The sequence below is a fragment of the Dermacentor silvarum genome, chromosome 7, assembly GCF_013339745.2.
Source record: "Dermacentor silvarum isolate Dsil-2018 chromosome 7, BIME_Dsil_1.4, whole genome shotgun sequence".
Taxonomy (NCBI): Eukaryota; Metazoa; Arthropoda; class Arachnida; order Ixodida; family Ixodidae; genus Dermacentor; species Dermacentor silvarum.
The window spans coordinates 100,966,351-100,978,434 of NC_051160.1; the positions used below are offsets into that span (position 1 = coordinate 100,966,351).

Genomic DNA, 12,084 nt, shown 5'->3' on the forward strand with positions numbered 1-12,084 from the left:
GAAAAAAATCCAGAGGTAGAACATTCTTTTAACACTGTATCACTCTACTACCACACACAGCCTTTGAGTGAGTTGTCAGCACTTGTCAGAACTCAGAAATTTTGTCGAGCCCCAATGAGCGTACAAATATGCGCTCTATGCTAAAAAAAAAAAAGACGATCTTTCAGGCATGACATCGAAATCATTTGTATCAAATGTAGTGTACCTGCAAGACACTTGAGCATTACCAGAAACTCGCCTGGTATAAATCATTACCGTACAAAACAAGAGAGAACCCACTACACAATCGAGTGCCAGTGCTGCCTTCAAACACCACAATATCCATTTCACTATAGTACTTTCTCTAGGACAGTTCGCGTTGACTACTGCTTTTGTGGAGTACGTTAAGTCAAGAGAACCTTGAGTTGTACGCAATCAATCATAAGTACGCTCATTTTCGTTGATGCTTGCAAATGTTTGACATAACCATGGCACGTACAAATGAAAATTCGGCACTCAAATGGGACATTAACGCTTGTGACAAGTGGGCACAAAAAATTTGAAGGTAATGCCTAATGCCTCAATTCTGGGCTGCAATGTAGGCATGGAAGGGCTATGCCTAAACCTGGGCTGACAAATGCGTCATTAAAGCGTCTCGCTAAGGGACACAAAGCTGCACCATGCCCATCTCCAAGGCAGCATGATTACAAAACAATGCTCTTGCTTATGTGACGACTGCACTGCAGCGTGACATAGCGCCGCTGCCTACGTTATTTCTGTGAAGAGCGCTGTTATTAGACAAAAAACTGTTTTGCACAATGCAACCTCATTTTAATGAGGTCTCCACCTTCAACCAAAAATACCATTATTATATCCAATAGCTCTATAAGCGTACGTACTGATATCGGCAGGAAAAAAAGTTGAGATCATGTCCATGCGGAAGAAATACAAGAATGCCTCTGACGGGCCAGCAATGGGTTTCCCTTTGATTGTAATGGCCCATCAGCAGCTCACCGTTTCAATGCATGGCACACAACCAGTGCTAAAATTGAAAACATGCTTTGCATCATCCTCAATATGTAGCCAGGCATTTGGTGCTATCACAATAAATCGTAACGTTGGCGAAAACACTGGAGCCAGCCAAGTCGAGACATGTGCTAAAATGCACTTGCATGCTGTATCAAGCCGTATCTGATCAGCATTTGACATTTTTCTACCAGGAAACATACTTCGAGCTGCTCAGCAAGCAAATGTTCATTTCTTTGTAGCCAAAATTATCTCGGATCTTGCATATATGGTTTCATTCTGGCAGTAGAATACTCACTGAATAAAACATGCCATGAAGATTTACTTCATTGTATCAAATAGCTTGTATAATTGTGTTCGTTATATAGAGGTATTCATTATATATGATTTAAGTTGTTATTTTAAGTTGTTATAGCCAGTGTTTGCTATATTGCTAATTCCAGTGCCCAAAACAAAATGAAGCAAGCGGCACTTCCATATAAAACATTCTCAGTGAGCCAGTCAAGTAAACAGCAAAACAACAGGGTGCGAACTTGGGCGGGTTGGCAAGTCATAGCAAAATTGAAAAAGTGCTTTACGAATAAGACATAGGCAATAAAACAGGAACAAAAAATATGGCGCTACTTCCAAGTGGTGTTTATTGAAAGGGTAACAATACGCAGACACAACAGATAATGTTTTCGTCAACATGATTAGATTGCGTGTGCAAGATACAAGAGTTCTTTGTTTGATACGGACGAGGATGGAGTGCTGATGCAGTCCTCTCTGCCAGAATAAATTTCCACTGCCTCCATAATCTCCTGTGCGCACTTATCCCCGTTACGGCAAATAATGATGCAATTATTAAAAAAAATTTATAATTGAAAAGGACTGTGCAAGATATTTTGAAGGTCTGTTTCTTGTACCTATTTCTTTCCCTGTGTTCCACATTCAAAGCACTTTTGCAAGGTGAGGGTATCTTTAGGCTTTCAATACTTCAGCACTCTCTTCAGCTAAGGTCAAAAAAACCTGACGTGTAGTGCATGCCATACGCAAGCACTGACCTCTCCCGAAAACTCCTGCACCATCTCGCCGTAGAAGAGCGTGTCTGGTGGGAGTTCGAGGCCCTCGGTGACTTTCTTCCACTGGTCCGAAGAGTTTCCCGTCCACTGATAGACTTGCCTGCGCTGCAAGTGGCAGTGTGGACGTACGCGGTGATCATAATAGAGGCATGAAACAGTACTCACACGTCAACAACCTGCTAACCTTACAATATAAATAATACTACAGTCGAAGCCACTGACCGAAACCTTTATGAAACATGTTAATGAAATTTTCGCATCACAGCAAGTTAAATTTCGGATGCCACTATACAGTAGAACCTCATGGATATGATCCTGTTTCGAACGATTTCCCGGTACCAATGTTCGCGATCGAGAACACAAAAAAAAATGACCCAATACAGTTACCGCTTCTTTTTTGCCAGTTAATACGTTCCCCGAAAACAGTCACTTGGTACCAACGCTCAGTACATCGTGAAACTGCGATCGTATGATACGTTTTCCAGCCAACTGGCGCCACTTCAGCGGGTGATCAAGGAATCAGTGGTCTGAGCAAGCAGTATGTGAGAAGAACAACCAAGCTGTTCCGACAGCCGGAATTTAAATAATATTTCATATGTAGTACTTCTTATGCACAGCTAAATGCTGAACTATAATTTGCTGCATATTCCACTGGCTACAATCCATGACAGTGCCACAGTGAGCCCCCTTGTGGTCGCTTCTAGAAATGCTTTATTCATTTCGACTGCCTGTATTTACTCATTGTGTCACCAACAGAAGGATATGGCTTCAGTGATGGCAAAAAAAAATTATCCATTGTGTTGAGTGCTAACCTTAATAATCAACCTTTATAACAATTGTTATGGACTATTCTCATTGCTAAAAAAAATGCTGAAAAAATAGTTAGCCTAAAATATTGAAAAATGCACTCACCCCTGCACTGAGGAAGAAATATTTGCTGTCCGGAATATTGGGCTTCCACTCGCCACATACGACACACCGGTAGTCATGGATGCTCTTGATGTCCTCGAGAAACTTGGGTTTGAGCTCCTCAGGGCGTTTGTCAAAGTACGCCAGTTCGTTCTAAAGCACAGAAAGCAAAGAAGGTAGATCGATGAAACAATGTGCATAGTCCATTACATCTGCCACAGAATCAGCACAAATTTAGAGTTGTGCTAAGTCAACTTCTCAACATTTGCAATTGTCAAAGTAGATCATTCGCTGGAGATACAGCAGCAACTAATCTCCGGAAAGATACAAAGTGTCATTGGTGCTGAATGTGTTTTAATATATTCCAATGCATCTGGCTGATACGTTCAGTCCTCTTCAACCCCATAATGTTGTTCGCTCTTGCAATGGAGGGTTTCTAACTGCAATACTAGGATAACTGTGATACAGCAAGACGGTAAATTGGCCTTGACAGGAACAGCCTAAGCGTACAAATAATCCAAAGTCCAAAATATTGGATTCACCAGAAATGACATCATTCTACAGGTGCCCCCCCCCCCCCCCAAAAAAAAGTTGTCAACGTTTTGCTATGCTTGCCTGCGACCTGGTCAATTCGTATTTTGACCATCGTCTCACCATTGCTTCAAATTGACGAAAGTTGTGCACCAACGCGTGCACCAAATCTATTTCCCTTGGCAACTTAAGAAAGAGGTCGAGTGTGCTCTGAGAGCCGAATGATTGTGGGTTTCTTTGCAACAGTCACTGTCTGGCACTTCCCTCCCTTAATCGCCGCCTTCGTTGGTGCAGACACTGACGATGGAGCTGGCACCACTTCAAGCTGCTTGATGATCTGAAGCTAGAAAATCAAACAAGTCGCGCATGTCTGCGTCACTATTTGACATGTAAATGAACAAATCCTGGACAGGCAAAGTTCGTATGATGAACAATGCGGACTTAACAATGCGAACTCAACAGCTTGACTTGTCTTGTCCTGCAGTTTGAGCATGGCCAGCAAACGGACTAGGCTCTGCTTGTTTCAGTTTTGAGGAGACACTGGTTACCATGCCAACGACACATCAAAACAAAAATATAGTAGCTCTTTCTGTGCAAACTCTGTGGCTAAATTAGATGGCAATTGTGCAATTATCAAAAGGTGCATGGTAAGGTGTCCGAAATTTCGGTCGTCCTTAAACATTAGGTCTGCGACACCTGTGGCGGTGCTGCGAAGCTGTCTGGAAAACAGAGCATGTCTGAATTTCTGGTCTGTGACTTTACTAGTTCGTTTGGCAGTGGAGATTAAGATTCCCTCTCGTACTGATTTTCTGCTGATCTCATGGAGGATAAAAAATTGGCAGTTATGACTGAACTACAAGAAAGCAACAGTAATAGCTAGCACAATATTACCTACTTGCATTAAGGCTCACATTATTTCATGCAGTATAAGTTGCAGTACACATTCGTAGGCACATGGAAACAATTTTCAAATCACTGTCTGGCTGAACTTAGAACTTAGTACATGGTTTGCACTCCTCATGAATCTACGGGAAACTAAACAAAGGTCTCCAGAATGTTCAGCTTGCCACAGGACTTCAGTAAACCGAGCTTGCTCTCAAGATTGACCTCACCATGTGACCAAGCTGTTTACAGTGAAGTTGACTTCAATTGTAACAATTAGGCCAACAAATTAGTTTTCTCTAATCACAGAATGAGGGCGTTTGACTACAGCAAAAGTGACAATGTCAATCCGGGATATATCGAACTCAAAGGGGATCACGAAATAGTTCAATTTATCGATAATTTGAAATATAATATATGCTTATCTGAAGCCTATATGAGATCTCCGCACGTATCCGGACAGTTTCCTCAGATGGTGAAAAGTGAGAACTTGCCGGTCCGCTTGTCCAAGGCGGTGTCGAATGCACGAAAGTCGACATAATTGTTGCTCATGAATGCTGCAAGTTGCTCGCGCTGCGGAATGGTCTTTGATATACTGATCGCAATGCTAACCCTAAAAGCTTGCGAGCGTTGCCCAAACGTGAGACCACAGCGTTCCTCGCGCACGTCGAAGCACTTGTTGCATGTTTTTATCCAAGATAACGTAGAAAGTGATGCACTGTGGAAGGAAACAAGCCTGTATGGATATGCGCCGTGCCGCCATCAGTGCACTTGTACTTACGTAGAGTAGCAGGCCAGATGTCCCATTTTCCAGCCGACCTCTCCACATTTTCAAATCGTTAAACTAATTCTTCTTCTTGTTCTGTGAATCAAGTGTGATCGTGATTGGCCGCTTGTCTATACAACACCAATAATTAATAAGTTTAAACGGCCGATTGTCGTACGTGGGCAACGAGCCAAGCGAACTGTTGTGGCGGGCTTCGAAACCAACTTCCTGTCGAAACCAGTTGTCTTCTTGTCTCGGCCACCCTAAAACGTCTGCGCGTCCTTTCTTGCGTGCCGCTCAGCACTCCGAGGCCTCGCAGCCGGTACGTCCCTTCATTCTCGGCCTTTCACCTCCAGCTCCTGCACTGGTCACTGCTGTCACTACACATACGCTGTTAGTTTTCAAAGAGGCTTTCAGCTTGAAGAACGCCCGAGTCCATTCCCACTCATGTGAAACCCAGTGAGCACGAATGCAATGAGTTCAGCGTGGACTTGCAAATTGCACAGCGATGCACAAGCCTTGCGCGCCGCTGCCGCAATGGGGGGTCTTTCCGCAACGTGTGGACGTGGCGTGCGGTGGTTTTGTTAATTTCAAACTGTAATGCAAATGTCCGTCCACGTGTAGATTGAGGGTGGATTCGTTTTGGCCGCTCACAGAATCCTAAAATGCTGTTCGCAGAGAGCTCTCAATTGTCTAAAGCATGGGTTCTCAAAGTGGGTTCCGCGGAACCCTGGGGTTCCGCAGACCCCTGCTCAAGGTTCCGCAAGCCACTGATAAATTTTCCGTGGTCGCGCGCTCACCAGGTGGCTAAAACCGCGAAAAAAAGGTGCGCTCGATCAACAGAACCACCATCACGCATGCCCGAGTGTCAAAAAGGCACATCAGAGTGCGTAACGGCAACGCGCGAACTGTGCAATAAATTCGCAAGCAGCTTGTAGCCACCCAACCTCCGAAAACGGGCAGCACACCTAAACTTTTGCACTTAAATCTCGGAGGCCGTAATCTACCAACATGCACATCTCTCCCGTTTGTAGATAGCGTAGGTGCCAATTGAGTGCGCACTGACGTATACGTTGGAGGAATAAAAGAAATAAAGAAAAAAATGCACGGAGCATCGCAAATACACGCCGCAGAAGAGTAAGAACGGCACTACCGTCGAACCGAAATGAAGCGGCGCAGTCCACGTCGCCATGGTCCTCAGCGGTAATCGTGCACAGCACGTGATTGACAGCAACACCGGAGCGCTTCGTGCCTAATTGTGCCCTTACAAACTTTATTCTTGCGTTTATCGCCGGGGAAAACACCGCGTTGGTGGCATGCCGCGTGCCTTCGTAAGTGCATAGTTGCCATCCATGATCGCGTCGATAACCACCGCAGTTTCGTCCGCAGCGGTTGCGGCAAACAGTAGTTTCGTTTTCACTCGGTGCGCGCGTCGGCTGCGTGCCTTCCCAACTGCGTAGTCGCGAACCATGGTAGCGTCGATAGCGACCGCGGTTTCGTCCGCACTTCTTGCAACGAACGGTAGTTTCGTTTTGACTTGGTGCGTGCGTTGGCCGCCTGCCTTCTGAACCGCAAGGTCGCTGTCCATGATCGCGTCGATAGCGGCCGCGGTTGCGGCAAGCAGTAGTTTGCTTTGACTCAGTGCAAAGCTGTCGAAGATTAAGAGCACCGGCTACATCGCGATGGATGGACAATTTGTTGGCGAGCAGCTGAATGGCGAAAAAATCATCGGGATTTACGCGCGCGAGGCCTTCGCCGCTGCTAGCGCCAATAAGTCAAGAGATGAGAATTTCAACTACCACACTGGTCTTGTGCTAAATATAAACAGGATTTGTTGATTCATTGAGTAAATAAAAGCGTGTTGACGTAGTTAAGCATTTGTTTATTGTTTTCTTGATACCCTCGAAAATTCGACATTCATTAATTAGGCCATTTTAATTCGGTTAATTCGGGGGAGGGGAGAGGGTTCCTTGGTGCTTCATGGAGCATAGCAGGGTTCCCTGGAACGAACATGCTTGAGAACCCCTGGTCTAAAGAATACAAACACGGCGGTGTAGCACCTTTAGTGGGGCATTCTGTGTCGTCACCGCTCAGTGAAAAGATCTGGTGTCATCCAAGCTTTCTTGTGGAACGCGTATCCAACCGGGACGCCTTTCGCAATCTTGAAGCAGAGTGGCAATCTGCTCTTGCCGATAATGAACAGGTGCAGTTTGCTTGAGCCTTCCGTATGCGTATCAAACAAAACCGAAAGCACCCTGCTCAGTTTTCTTCCATGGCATGTACTGCCCTTCAGATTCAATCTGTTGTTTAACAGCATCTGCTAAAACAGTGCCGTTTAAAATGTGTCAGGAGGAGGAGGAATAAACTTTATTTTTGCACAGCAGATTTGTGAGGCCTAGGCCTCTCTACCTAGATGACGGCCTCGAGCCCTTGGGCTCTGGCGGCATCTTCGGCCTGCTGGATTGCCTTAATTTGGTCTTCCGGTGCAGAGCTGAGCAGCGCGGTCTCCCACTGCTCTCTGGTCTTGTGCGTTTTATTCTGTGTGGGTGTTCCAGGACAAGCCCAAATCATGTGTTGTAAGTCCGCCCTTTCTTGACAGAATCTGCATCTATCGGTGTAAAGTTCTGGATAGTAACGGTGGTAGGCCACCAAGTTCGGATATGTTTCTGTTTGCAACAAGCGCCATGCTGTCGTTTGCCGTCTGCTTAGCGAGGAGTGTGCCGGGGGGAAACGAGCCCTGCCCAATTTATAGTGTTTGGTTATTTCGGTAAAGCTGGTCATCCGGTCTCTCTCCGTTCCCAGTATTCGCGTGTCACCTGCTCGGTCCGTCAGTTCTCGAGCCAGGTTGTGCGCTATTTCGTTCCCGGGAAGGGAGGAGTGTGCGGGTGCCCATATAATGTAAACATCTCGATCTTCACGAAAGTTGGCTAAAATTCTTAGCACTTCCGGCGAGATTCTTCCTTTGGCATAATTCTTGACGGCGGTCTTGGAGTCGCCGACTATGATGTTGGCCTCCGTGGAGGCTATTGCCAGTGCTAAGGCAGCCTCCTCCGCCACCTCAGCCTTTCCTGTTTTTATAGTGCCACTAACTCTGGAGTCACCCTCTAGACTGGTAGCAACTATCGACATACTCTATTTGTGTACTCCGCCGCATCCACATAGACCACGTCCCTAGCACTACTGAATCTTTTGTGGAGAGCTCTCGCTCTTGCGATTCTTCTATCTTCGTGAAACTCCGGGTGCATGTGTCAGCATTAAATATTTCCGACAACGCGATCGAGGTGATCGCATCGCCGTCACGAGCAGCGCACTCACAGGGCCACGGCGTGCACATTGTTCGATATATTGAATGCAGCGGTGAACGAGACTTCGGAGTAAGCATAGTACATCGCTATACTTTTGCATGGGATTTTCAAGGGAATTTTACAGCTGCTCAATACAGACAATAATTCGATGTATCGGAGCATGATATATCCGGGATCGACTGCAGCAGCATCATCATATCTTCATTACGTTTTGCTGCAACTCATCTATAGCTAGTGATGCAGGCAAGAAAAATGCTTTCAGAAATCCAACCTGTGTCAGTTCTTTGAGCTTTGCTTCAGGAGGAGGCCGCTTGGGGTCTAGCCGCGCTAGGTCTGGAACCTGCATGATTAATAAATGATATCATCACGAGGAATTTCCGTACGGAGTCTAAATTCAATTTCAAAAAGTGATGCAGTTTTTCCCATATACATACAACAAATAACACATATTCAGAGAGGTGTATATACATCAATGAATCCATGTTTGCACAAGAGCCATTGTTGGTAATTAATAGGGCAATAAGCCAGTGTTTGAAAGCTGAAAACTTGTAAGAACTTGAAGTTAGGGGTGTGCGAAAATCGAATATAACCGAATGGAATCAAATAATGAACGTTCGTCACTAAACCTGCATCACTAAACCATCCCTGCACAGCTTGCATACTGCTCTTGGCTGAGAAGCCAGAAAGTTTAAATTTACTGATAGCTTTCTTTGAATGAAGCAGTCTTGAAATGCATTGAAAACACAGTGGGTCAACCAAATTTTAAAGTCGTTTCAATTGAGCGGCGTATTGAAATATACATCTGAATTATTGCAAGCCGGCTCTATGCTTAATGTTAACTAGCACAGACAGGAATCATAGGATGTGTAGCTGTGACCAAACTTTCTTCTTTACTGTCATTTGTCGGTTCTCCACTTTGTCATCACGAGTTGATACAGCAACACAGCAGGCAGCAGCAATGTGTTATGTAATAATATTGATACATTTTCATTTAGTTTGCCATTAAATAAAAAAAAAACATATTATTGAGCAACACACTGAAATGGGTGCGATGCATTTCAAGGAATATACTCTAGAAGAAATTCTTTCCCCATTTCCCCTCAAGGCCCCCCACAGCCTGCCTATCGGTTCTTTCTTTTTCTTCTCTCTACAGTGTGATTAGGATGTAGTAGTAGTAGTAGTAGTAGTAGTAGTAGTAGTAGTAGTAGTAGTAGTAGTAGTAGTAGTAGTAGTAGTAGTAGTAGTAGCTTATTTTATCTGCAATACACAACATGAGTGAGAGAAAAAGCCACTTTTAGGCAGCTTGACAAAGCTCTCGCCCCCTGTATCTTGGACCTGGGTCAGCATTAGGTCACAGAGCTATTGAATAATACATCACGTGGTGAACTACATATAATTAATTGAAATGGACAAATGTAGCTATTATCACATTGAAGAGAAGTGCAAAAGAACACGAAAAGTTACAATAGATATCTTGTATATACAGTATAGACCACTTATAACGTAACTGCTTACAGTGCAGGACCGGATATAGTGCGGTCTTTTCAGACTCCCGTTAATTTTCTCAAAGCACTCCATGTACACATGTATCGCTTATAGTGCAGTTGCGGGAAACGAAATACCGGCTCCCGTCTCCTGTAATCCGGCTTCGCTGCGTGGTGTTACGGCGGCAGCGTATTACGAGAGATGGCGCTAGTGTTGCGCGCTGGGGCCACCTAGCGGCAGGGTTACTTGGGCGCAGAAGAATCCCGGCCACGGCGGTCGCATTTCGATGGGGGCGAAATGCGAAAGCACCCGTGTACTTAGATTTAGGTGCACGTTAAAGAACCCCAGGTGGTCTAAATTTCCGGAGTCCCCCACTACGGCGTGCCTCATAATCAGATCGTGGTTTTGGCACGTAAAACCCCATAATTTATTTTTTTTTAGGAGCAGGACACCAGTATAGAAGAACACGGATCGTTCGAACGTGCCACTGTTTGCGTGACAGTACACGTGAATGACTAGGCGATGATGTCATAGCATGGGGCGAACATATTCGCTCGCTATCCGGTCGCAGTAAGTCGGACTTCCTTGATTTGTCGTGCGCCCATGTGAATGTTCTATGCGTAGTAATTCGGCTAGCATGCATTAGTGAATGAAAGGTGCAATAAATGCCCTTTTGACTGTTTGCACTACTGTATTGTCGTTCCTTTGTCCCAAGAGCACGTGTGAGACCCCACATCTGGCACCCAACGTGGGGCTCTTGGGGCATCGGACGATAGTTTTGACAGTTTTGCACAGTTCGAGACAACCTTTCTTTGAACCGAAGCGTATTCCTAGCGTGGATTTTCATCGCTAGCGTTGGCAGCGTGCTTTCTTGAGCTAAGCGACGGTTGTTGTAGCGTGTTTGAACTTTTCAACATGCTAAGCCTTTTCGCGAGTGTTTTGAAGAACACTTGTCGGTATGAGAGCCACGTCTGCATCCCGGGAGAGCGAGGCCTAGCGCCTGCAAAGCATTGGCATGCCTGAAGCGAGTGAGTACGGAAGCCTCGTGGGTGGTCCGAATTTCTTATGTAAATAGCTTCTTCTATCTCTTTGACTTTGGAAGTCGCGGCTCTGGTAGCCGGGTGGCCGCGAGCCACGGATGCCGCTACGGGCTGTCTGGTATTGTGGCCTGGCACTGGGCGCTCCGACACCGTCAGGGACGGTGGGCGCTGTCAACTCGCATGCTGTGTGCACCGAGCGGGGTAGGACCACCTCACTGAGCTGACGTCTCCACGCGGCTGCCTCTATTGCGCCCATTTTGGGTGTTGTTTTTGGATGTCGGTTGTCGTCAGGGTAGCGACGCATTAGGCCTAAGGCTTTACGAAGCCACCTGTCGCACAGGGAGGGACACAACCTGGTAGACCGTGGTGTTGAGGTGTCGCACTTGCTTCCTTCATTCTAGTTAGCCTTACATGAATTGAAATTACTCGTTTGACTCAAGAAAGCGAGCGTCCACAGAAACGAAGCGACAGAGTTCGCATCACCATAGTCATCAGTGAAAATCGTACTGGAATGAACCTCAATGCAACAACAGCAACGCCGGAACGCTTTGTGCCTCTAAAGCCTTTATTCTTGCGTTTACTACCACACATAGCATCACGTTGGCCGCGTGCCTTCATGACTGCGTAATCGCCATCCATGATCGCGTCTACAGCGACAGTGGTTTCGTCCGCAGTTGCAGCAAACGGTAGTTTGGTTTTGACTTGGTGCATGCGTTGGCCGCGCGCCTTCAGAACCACAAGGTCACCGTCCATGATCGCGTCGACAGCGGCCGCGGTTACGGCAAACAATAGTTTCATTTTTACTCAGCGCATAGCTGTGGAGGATGAAGAGCACCGTCTACATTGCAATGGGCAGCGACCTGGCGACACAAGCGAAAAAGTAATCGGGATGTGCGCGCGGTAGTGATAAGCGTATCTCAGATGAAGACGCGAGCCACGGCCATGCTGTGGCAGAAGTCGCGAGGCCTTCGCCGCTGCAAGCGCTAATCAGTCAGTCACAAGATGACGAGAATTACAGCTTCCACACTGCTTTTGTACAAAATAGAAACAGGATTCTGCTGATTCATTCAGCAAATAAAAGCGTGTTGACGTAGAAAACA

At 46.0% G+C, this 12,084-nt stretch overlaps 1 protein-coding gene across 1 annotated transcript in view; it reads right to left on the reverse strand.

The window, feature by feature from the left end:
- Positions 1-12,084, reverse strand: part of LOC119458317 (cap-specific mRNA (nucleoside-2'-O-)-methyltransferase 1-like) — a 92,470-nt gene that overhangs the window by 15,299 nt on the left and 65,087 nt on the right. The window contains 3 exon segments of the mRNA XM_037720148.2: positions 2,049-2,171; positions 2,979-3,128; positions 8,731-8,799. Of these exon segments, the coding sequence (XP_037576076.1) occupies positions 2,049-2,171; positions 2,979-3,128; positions 8,731-8,799 (342 nt within the window).